Source organism: Manduca sexta, chromosome 21, assembly GCF_014839805.1.
Source record: "Manduca sexta isolate Smith_Timp_Sample1 chromosome 21, JHU_Msex_v1.0, whole genome shotgun sequence".
Classification (NCBI taxonomy): Eukaryota; Metazoa; Arthropoda; class Insecta; order Lepidoptera; family Sphingidae; genus Manduca; species Manduca sexta.
This window is the reverse complement of record NC_051135.1, coordinates 15,107,858-15,118,872: the sequence shown is the minus strand read 5'-3', so window position 1 is coordinate 15,118,872 and position 11,015 is coordinate 15,107,858. Positions and strand designations below refer to the sequence as shown.

General features: G+C 35.2%; 1 protein-coding gene across 1 annotated transcript; it reads right to left on the bottom strand.

Annotated features, from left to right (window-relative positions):
* Positions 1 to 2,885: 2,885 nt before the first annotated feature.
* Positions 2,886 to 8,593, bottom strand: LOC119190109 (synaptic vesicle glycoprotein 2C-like). The gene is made up of 10 exons (XM_037441173.1): positions 8,564 to 8,593; positions 8,123 to 8,315; positions 6,824 to 6,986; positions 6,208 to 6,329; positions 5,619 to 5,863; positions 5,327 to 5,490; positions 4,899 to 5,022; positions 4,321 to 4,604; positions 3,867 to 3,994; positions 2,886 to 3,468 (listed from the first exon to the last, which is right to left on the bottom strand). Exons 1-10 carry the CDS (start codon positions 8,591 to 8,593, stop codon positions 3,365 to 3,367), a joined length of 1,557 nt encoding a protein of 518 aa, XP_037297070.1. The 3' UTR covers positions 2,886 to 3,364.
* Positions 8,594 to 11,015: the final 2,422 nt, after the last annotated feature.

The following is an 11,015-nucleotide window of genomic DNA, read 5'->3' as shown; positions in this document are numbered from 1 at the left end:
ATCTCTAGTTTCTTTAGGCCATAGGGTACATTAATACTTTTGTCTAAAATATCTTTCGTACAAAATGTAGAAGAAATAATTAAACATCATTTAAGAAATAAATAAATTAATAATAATATAATAATAGATTAACTTTATTGCAACAAAAAGAACACAGAAATAATAACATTACGAAGTACATAAATAGTAATTGGCATATCTGAGTCCCCAAACTAGGCTATGCCTGTATCTTGGGATACCTATAATGACAGTCAAAAACTCATGAGTAGCCGATAAAGCAAAATACAGACAAATAAAACAGTTATTCTAAAAAATAATAATAATAAACAAACTAAAATCTACAAACTCTTTTATATAACAAAGAAGAAAAAAAAGTTAAAAAACTAAATATCTCTATACAAACTTTGCAAACATAGGTACTTAGATAATTATACAAATTCGGAATTCGAATTGTTTTTCTGTTCTGTTTTGTTTTGAGTCTAATTACGTGACGTGATGTCACTTGATAACAATGTGGGTGGAAGTAAGAGATAGCAAGATAATCCTACCACGCAGAGTCAGAACTCTTGCTCAGTATTTAAGACACGAATTGATTTCTCTATTTGCAACGAATTTCGATACCTACTGATTGCAAAAAAGCATTATTTTATTGCTTATAGAGCTGAGTTTTCCCACTGGATATTCCAATGACACAGAACGTAATTACTTATCGTTATCAGACGCTTTTTCAATAGAATACTTAACCAGCAATTTTATGAATAAGATTTTGAAGTACTTGTAAGTGTAGTTGATTTTTTGTACACGTTTATTCATTAAGATAAAATGTGAAGTAAAATTTCCCACTTATTATCCTTGTACAGGTGTGTCTTCACTGCACCTGATCTACCCCACGCGACACTTTCGCCACGATGGTATGATTATGATGATTAGTCGCTTTATTTGCCACTCTTTTTTATATAACCGGTTTTGATTTCTCATTACTTTTTCATCAATTGAACGAGTAATGAATACACTTACATTTAATTTTTATATACGTTATGTACAATTTATTTAAAGCCTTACAACCTTAATTTAAACAATTGATTTAGCCATTTTGTTTATGTCCCCTGCAGTATCTTGAATGTAATCAGCTGACTATGCGAGTGTATTGATTTAGGGTTGTGTGCGACGAGCGGAGTTCAGTCTTCTGACTCTTTCGCACGAATGAAATCGATAATATCCTTCTGTTTATGCTGCCCTAGTCATTTCTACTAAAAACGGCGAATCCCTCTAAATTTACTATAAAGGAAACAAAGCGCTAGCGCGAAATTTCCATTCATAGATTCCATTCACACGATTCGAGGAAAATCGATAATGCTCTTTCATCTATGCATTCCTAGTAACTTTCTACTAAAATGACGAATCCCACTGATTTTTAATATACGAATGACGAAGAAATTGTTTTTTGTCCTCTTTGTATCATCAATAACATACTAAATTACTTACGTATTGGTTTATTTTCTTAGCCGTATTAATAAAAAGCAAACAAAAGAATATCTTAGTAAAAGTATAGTCAACTGGAAAAACATTGAAAAAATATCATAATCATTTGGTGGATAGAATGCAAATGGAGAACGACGGCCTTAGATTCCATTACATTGTAGTTTCTTTGGGATTCAATAGCTTATGGCATAAAAGCCACATCCAAAATATACACTCTCCTTAAAAGCGGGATGGGGAGTTTTACCAGAGGGTTGAAGAAAATCAATATCTATTTCGAATGCGAAGAAACGCGGCACCATGGTAACTGGCACGCGCGCATACATCTGTTACCATTTCTGCGATCCTGGTACAGCCGCCCACAATTTGAAATTTTCCTGCCCTCACCACCACCTTCAGGAATGAAAACCTTCGACTTCCGCTGTTTAGGGCGGCATAGATAGTTTTCAGCGCGTGAAAATGTTTGACGAACATTTTCATGAGTTCAAGATGCAATATTGAGGTTATGTTACCGCGCAACTTATCTGCGCAGAGCAACAAGTAAGGGGTGGATTGTCTGAGTGGATTGTCGTTCACTTTTTCATTCATGTTGAGTGAAATCTGAGTCATACAACTATTTGAATATTTGACGTTTTTTATTATGATATATAGGTTTTATTCACTTTTTAATATGTATTTAATTAAATACACTATAGACACATAATTATAGCCCATGGATACAGTATAAATATTATGGGAAGGGTTGTTAATGAAAATTAACTAAATTTTACACACTGACTCATGCCCTTTATCACTGAAGGGATAGGCAGAGGCGCAACTTAATTAATTTAATTTGATATCTCGAATATTTTAGAAAGATCTCGTAAGCGAAGAATCTAGGAAACCCTAAAAAGAATTTGAAATAATTTTATTGGCAGTTTTTTGTTTAAATAATTAATTAGAAATAAAATACAGCGATATTATCAACAATGTTTAATATTAACAAATTTATTTACAACAATTTGGTCCTAATTATTATCTATTTATAATATTTTTTTATAGCAGACTACAATGTTTTTGTACTTTGTTAAAAAATAAATTAACTTTGGCATTAAAATTATCAACAAAGTTAAATAAAGAGTATTAATCTCTGTGCGGTACAGTACGTTCTAGAAACGCCGATGCCAACATTATTTAAAAAAAAGTTTACTCAGTATCCTTGCGCAAAAAAGATTTTTTAAATTTCATCAGATTGAAATCATTTTATTCTGTTTTTAGCAAATTAATATAGAATGTAAGGGAAACCCTCCGAAAACTGCTCACCTATTACATGTTTTATTAGTGTTACATAAAATCATATTAATAATAATGTTCTTTAACATTCATTGTATTTATCTATTCAAACACTCCGTAGATAAAAAAATATGTTTTTTGCTATTTTCTTTGTAACGTCATCATATCTAAGAATCATTAGCACTTGTGTTAGTTTTTGGACCGTTTCCTTTACACTCAGTTCATGCCTTTCATCTAATATATTAAATACAACGACAATTTATTTCTTTATAATTCTGCATGAAGCTACGTTACAAATAAGTTCTCATAGCAATATTTTGCGCAAGAACTTCCAAATACGTTTACAATAGCAGAAATATTGCTATATTTCTACACACAACTCGCCGCAAGTCCTGCAAGCTTTAAAATTTGCAGGAGTCAGCTTGCCGCGTTTACATTGTAAAAATCGCTTGTGAAAGTCATCTTCTGCAAGATTTATTGTGGTTAACTCGGTTATGGCTGTCAATCTTTGGCTTCTACACGTGAACATATTTTTTTTAATAAATTCTTTATTCTATCGACCTCTGAATCGCTTCTATTATTTGTCGTTCTGCCGTTGGATTGTTGGGTTCGTTCATACAGGTTCGTGGGTTTGGTTCTGCGTTGACTCCACGTTGATCATTTTTGATGGTTGAATTGTTTTCTTCGCGGGTAATGTGAGACAGCAGATTGCATTCACTGAAGAAAGATAAAGTGTGATATTATACAGAATGCCGAAGGTATTGACTTTAATGAAAATTTGATGAGCAAAATTGCTATTAGTCAAATTATTTTATTGAAGAGTCAAATAGTTCAGTCCCCGTGACTAAGAAGGCTGTAAAGTCTTCGAAAGGTCGAGAATAAGTATAGAATGTAAAATAGTTTAATTTCAAAGTTCAGAAAGATTTTGATCATTTTAGGTTATAGTGGTAATTTTGCTGTAATAGCGTTTTTAAGGTAATTTGATTCAAAAAGGCAGGACACATTGTAATAGCACCTCGGACTATCTTTAAGGATGCAACTATGTCACATATTGATACATTTGGATACAGTGTGCTTTTCAATACCTAGATTTTTTATATTCATTAGATACGTACCAATAAGAATACCACCGAACAGATAGAATCCCGCGCCGCAGTTGGTCTCCAAGAACATACCGATCAAGTTGGATCCAACCATGGAGCCAACTCTACCCATCATCATTGACAAACATATCGCCATAGCCCTGTAACAAATAAGTATTGACATGTATGAATATATTTGGAAACTACTACAATTCTAATTTCGGAAGGTAGTCCAATTGCCAATTACTATACAATTATCATCCTTTATGCCTGAATATACTAGCAAAAGTACAATCAGGACACCCACTTTTCACTATGCACAAATTCCATAATCTTGGCTGATACTCAGTAAAATACGCAATATCACTTTGCCCGATCCGGGTATCGAACACGGGACCTAATAGCGGTGTCGTACCGCACACGCAATACAACTACGCCACTGAGGCTGACACTACACTTTTCTTAGAATAACTATAAAAAAAATCACCTAAACTTAGTAGGAAACAGTTCGACAGCGACAGCATTCATGAGACCGATACAGGCTCCGGACATCTGGAAGACCGCGAACAACACCACCGCTAGTTGTTGGTTGTAGGCCAGATGGGCGCAGATACCACAGAGGCCAGTGACACTGAGGATGGTCAGGAGGATCAGCTTCTTCCCCACGAAGTCGACGAGGAAGCCCACGATGATGTACATGGAGCAGAATACCAGCCCGATGTAGATAGACCGCTCGAAGGTTGCAGTGTTCATTGTGTCATCGCAGATTACCTGTAAAAAATTAATGATTTCAATTATGTTAAACAATATTCATATATTTTATATCCACCCGGACATCAGTAACCGTACACAAGGTGTTAAAACCCGCCATACTGGCCCACGTAAGTGTGTCGCGTTCCGGGATCAGCCATACAGGCTGTTATTCAGTTCATATTCAGTTCCAACAGAAATAAATAAAAATTGGTGTGCAAAGTGTTAATGCAAAAATATATTTTTGGATTCTTTCTAATAATAATTATAATTTATTCTCGGGCACCGAAGGTTAGGATAGTAATATGATCTTACATCAGTGCCATTGGCAGCTGCGGCTTTGCTAGCATCTAGAACATCACAGATCTTGGTCTCGCCGCCGTCGTGGTTTGCCAAAGAGTTGAGGATACTCGGGAACCACACGTAGAAACCATTGGTCCTGCAAGTATTGTTCAAGATGATTTATTTCTTAATTCATCTCACAATATAATTTCCTGGAATAGAGTCGCATTGGTTTTCAAAACGTTTTCTAGAATTATTTAAATTCTATCTTTGTAAGTCAATTATATTAAGTTTTTTGAATAACTGTTTTTTTCTAAGTAATTTACGAGCTAAATGGTGCAGTGGTTTTTAGAAATGATTATTGTTACTCAAGTTAAACTTCTCTTTAGGATGCCCTATAGAAATCTATCTGGATTTAATATTTTTTAATTTTTAGGGATAAGACCAAAGAAGAAACGTACGTAGCAAAAATTCCGAACTGCACGAAGCAAGTAAGCAGAGTCCAGGGTATTAGTGGCATTTTGAACAGCGGAATGGTCTGCTCCTTCATGGAGTTCCATATAGCCGCAATTCCCTTACTATCGCTGGCTTTGTACAAGAAGTTGCCGGTTGAAAGAGATTTCACCTGGAAGGAAAAGAATTAATGACATTAATCTCGTGAATTAGTAATTTTTAATTTTTATTGTATGTGAACAAAATCTGTAACTTTTGTGTAAAAAGATCAGATATTACTAGTAATAATAGTCTACTCACTGGAAATTCTTCCGCAGGCGCTCTGTTATTAACGGCATAAATCTTCTTCACCACTTCCAAAGCATCAGCATGCTGTCCCGTCGCGAACAAGAACTTGGGACTCTCCGGAGCAAAGAGAAGGAGCACAGAGGCCAGTGCGAAGGGAATAGCGCAGGCTACGATGAGCAGCCTCCAGGGACGGTAGTAGATGTCCAGGAAACTTATGGGAAACGCGAACTCTTGAGGGAGGATCAACCAGGATACACCTGGAAGGATTGAAGAAAATTTTTGTATTACTATAGTGGAATTACAAACCAGCGCCTCGCTTGATTGGAAACGCAACGATAACATATAAACGTGTTAACATCGTAAGGCTACGTTCGTTCTCGTGTGACACGAGATATTAAGACTCACAATAACCAATAATTTTACTGGATACATTTTCCTCTAAACTGAACACATACAAATCTGCATATTGCTTCTAGCCATACAATTTTATTTTTTACACTTTGACTCTACGATACGAGAGACAGCTTAGTAGCTGTAGCCTAACGAGGTAGTCCTCTTTAGGCTTTATTTAGGTGTAAAATATTTGTTCCTAAATACTTACAAGGCAATATGACAGTCCCGATGCCCACAAAGGAAGACCCGAAGGCGACCATCTTGTCCCTGTGTCGGAGATTGTTGAACTCTCCCAGATATGTGTACACCACGGCCGATGAGCCAGCCATGCTGAAAAGATGTGTGAAAACATATAGTGGCATTGGGAAAGTACGCTAAATTCAAAGGTAAGTATATTGAATCTTAGTTGATTCAATTTAAAAATGATAATGGTATAACTTTTTTAATAATGTGGTACACTGAATGGCAGCCAATACTAATTTCCGAGCATGAAATGTTGTCTTTTTATTCTCATTTTTTATAATACTACATTGTGGTATCGCTAACATTTTATTAATAACAAAACATGATATTGATTCGCCTGATACAAAAAATAAAGCAATTTATGCAGACGTCCGGTATAATAAACTAATATTATACAAGAAGGGATAATAAGTTGTATTTAAATATAAAATATCATTTTTTAATTGATTCCACGTAGCATTTGTTTTCTTTTAACGGTAATTTACTGAATTTGTAGCAGATTCTGACACTTTATTCATTCAACTTCATAATCTATTGGATCGTTTGCAGAAACAACTTTTTTTTATAAAAACTATACTTACAATATAGCCGAAATAAACTGCAAGACACCAAAGGAAATGATGTCAGGCGAGAAGCTGGCGAATACAGAGAACACAGCTGATATGATCATGGAGAACAACATCACCGGCCTGCGACCCTGCGTGTCAGCCAGCCAGCCCCAGAAATATGACGTCAGAATTATAGCTGGAAAACATACAATATAAATTAGTACCTTGAGATTTAGTAATGGATGTTTAAGGTATTGTTTTATTCCAGTTAATGAGGAAAATATCAATCCGCGTAATACCACAATTAATTAAAGAAGTAAACTTGGTAAAAACATCGCCTGAACTTTGAATCACAAAGTATTATGGTCGCCAAACAGCGGGCGGGTCGGGATCGCGACGCGACGCGTGCTTTACATGATTTTTTTTTGATATATCTGACAACTGCCCAGTGTCCCGTCGCCTTAACCGCTATTTGGCGAAACCATTACGTAGATATCCGTCCTAAACAAATTTCGGCCAGGTCACGCAGGAGATATTGTAGTGCCCAAGAGTGTGCGCAATACAAGTCCACTCTCTGTTCCTCATAGTCCGGTGAGACAACAATCCGAGATGACCGGTTTATGTGATTTCCGAGGCTCGGAGGTATCACACCGCCAACTTCCTGACACCGATCTGCGACTGTATCATTTTTAAGATGGAAAACCCAGTTAATATTATTTAGGTCCGACCCGGACTGGAACCTCAGGGCAATCACAACTATGCCACCGACGCAGTCACGTAGTATTGTACTGCGTTATTGGCCACACAATAGAAGGCACTAAACGAAAAATAGTTCGATGATTGTTATTGATAAATTTTACATGTAAAACGTACACAGATTAATCACTAATGTCCTCGACTTAAATACAAATTTAATGCGTATTTTACATTGACGTATATTCTATAGACACGAATATCCATATAGATTATTTGTTAAAAATCTGGACTAAAATGGCACCCAAAACATTACTGTAACCTATTCATTCACTTGAACTACAAACAATTTTACTTATTTGACTAATATTATATTTTATTCAAATCCAGGTTTACACTTAGACTCGAGCTCTTATACCATGAGCGCCACTCCGTACACAACTACAAGCTGTTAATATTGACCATACTAAAGTCAGTTTGAATCGATTGCAGTTCATTTCAATTGTACATAGTAAATGTACGGAACGCCAAATCTAGTACGTCAATATATATTGATGGTATTTTATTAAAAATGACGTAACAATATATTTTTTGTATTGATATCAAAAAATATCGCAAATATCAACTTATTCTTCTTACCTAGGAAAGGTATGGCTGCTAACCACCCTCGCTGCTGCAGTGTGAGGCTGAGGTCACACTGCGCAGCCGGCAGGATGTAGCCGAGGGCCAGACTCTGCATGATCATGCCCATGAGGATCACGCCACTCATCAGCATGTGCAGGATGTTGTAAGTGCCGAACCCTGGAAACAAAGATATAGTGACGTGTAGATTTTACCCGATTTAATACGAAAACAATCTAGTCTTAGAGTTTAGGCTCCATTACATCAAGACTTGAAAAAATATTTATAGATAACAAAAACTATTCGGTTGGCAGATCGATCATCTAGCATCATGTTTTACAGTCGGATTCTAAACCATAGAGCCGTACAGGTGGTTCGGTTGTAATATTTTCTTTAAAGATAATACCGCGACGCGCAGAAGGTTATAATGATCCTTCTGGTCACAACTCCCCAATATACCTGATAGAAGTTGTTTCCAAAAGTGGCCATAGTTGCTACATACTATTTTTATATTTTTTTATTAGACGACCAGGTAAAAGTGACCCCACAGGACTTGATGGTAAATGGAGTGGCGTCCAGAGAGATGATATTAGACCCTAAAGATCAATCTCGGAAGTAAAACGAGCTGTTAAAGGCCTGGGAAAGCCGAAAAAAACACAAAATACTATCCTAAGATATCACGCGTCATTCCTAAAGAAGTAATAAATCCATAAAACCAAAGCAAACAAACAGGTGACGGTTCTTATCAATTGCGATGGGGTTTCCCAAACCGCGCAAAAACAACGTGGGAGATATACAGCCGATCCTTGAGACAACATTTGATTATGCTAAGTAAACGTCGAATCACGTTGCTAAATGGGAAAAGCGATGGTTTTCCGTAAACGACATTAGCAACCGAGTTCACAAACAATAATACTAGGGCGTACTGTGCGCACGAACGCATAGTGTCGTCCATTTCACATTTTTCTTTGGCTTATTTCAGCTTTGTTTATTTAATTTTTTTATTAGGTTTTCCAGCAGACTTAATATTTGCGATTATAGACTTAGTGGGCCTATGATGCGCCTAATCCGCTGAAACTTCTTTAAGATGGGCTAATGTGCATTTTTGTGACCAATAAATTAGCCATTGTAACTTCTGAACCTCTACCTACCCCGTTGAGGATAAAGCCGTGATATGTGTTTCTTTTTGTATCGACTATCAAATAAGCTTAAACAAAAACAAATATAAGATAGACATGTAAGAGCCACGTGTATTATAACGCTTGACCTATGTAAGATCATAATCAATATTTACATAAAGCTCTTTGTCCCATTGGATGCATAAACGCACAGCCGAACGCTATATAGTTATGATACTATCTACCTCCTTTCTAAGAATTTACTACACAGTTTTTTATATATGAGTTTACAAAATTTGGTATATAATTTCAAAAACAATTATAAATATATTAAGTAATGGTCATCAATTGGGCTGACAAAAGGGGGCGAGGTTCCGCTGTTTGATACATAGCTCGCCCTATGACAGCTTATAACGTTAGTAAAATTTATAAGCCTTTTTACAACTGAATAAAGAGATAATCGAGTTGAGTAAGCCGTTCATCTGAGGCCGGCTTTAGTAGTTACACGGGCTTATTAAGCGAAAAAATATTCGGCGCCATTTTTTAGGTTAGAGCTGTATTTTATGCTTAAAGATTTGCATTATAATTCTAGGTTACTGGTATTGTCAGCCAGTCTCGGTATTACGGAAATATAGTTGCTTAATGTAAGTATACCAGTGGTATACTTACATTAAACCGATTCCTACCGGCTTTCCTTTTAGGTTTATTTACGTTTGTCTTAGTTTTGGGTTTCAGTTAAATTGGCCGTTATGTGTTAACTATGGCAATTTTTAATTTTTTAGAGTTACCTTTTGCAAAATGTCACCCTTCGCCATTGATATATACCTTTATTGGAAATATCTACGCAAAATACGCTTTATTAGTTTATGTTGAAGAAATCGCGTCCTTATTAATTACAGCTGTTTATTGAAAAGTTACGTCACCTGCATCAGTTATTTGCTTTGATATATTATCTCCATGTTATTCGTAATTAATGCACATTATGATACATTACGATGTTCTAATCTAATGTTTACGTATTTTATACCTTGAAAATAGTTTACCAACTTGCTAATAAATGTGATTAGTACTCGTATTAATGCTGTTTGGTACTTTCTACGCCTAATTATTTGTGAATTAGAGAAAAACATTGATAAAATAATTCTTGTAATTTCGGTTGTACATACATATACTGTCATTAATTTATAATTGCGCCATTGTCTGTGTAAAATTTAGTTTCCAATAATTGTCAGTTGATATAATCATTTTATATTAGATAAAAGAATTTTCAGAAGCAATTCTAGAGATTAGTGCGTTCATACACAATAATTGAGTATTATAAGGAAATAATATTTATCAGAAAAGGTACTTACTTATCTTTATTTAAGAAGCTCTCAAAAATAAGGAAAAAGTAGTTTGCATTAAATATCTCCACCATGTTTGTAAGATTTATTTGTGATAGTAATATATAATTATGTAACCTTTTAAACATGGTAACTGTAGTAGGCTTTTCCTATTCGAGGACTTAGAGTATGCCGATTTAAATGCAATAACAAGCCATGCGATATTGAAAGAAATACATTTATTTGTTTTCTATTGACCAATTCAAAATTAAGTCTAATTTATGGTTTTATATCACTTCAACCTCACCTGACGGCAATAAGCGAAAAACAAAGATTAAATTTTGTTTTTTTCCACTGTTATTGCGGTTTTATAACCCTAATCGTAAATCACATATTTAAATATATTTTTCACTTGATAGTATATTATGAAATTGGCGTATGTCGTGGGTGGAGTGTGCGCTATCAGGCGTA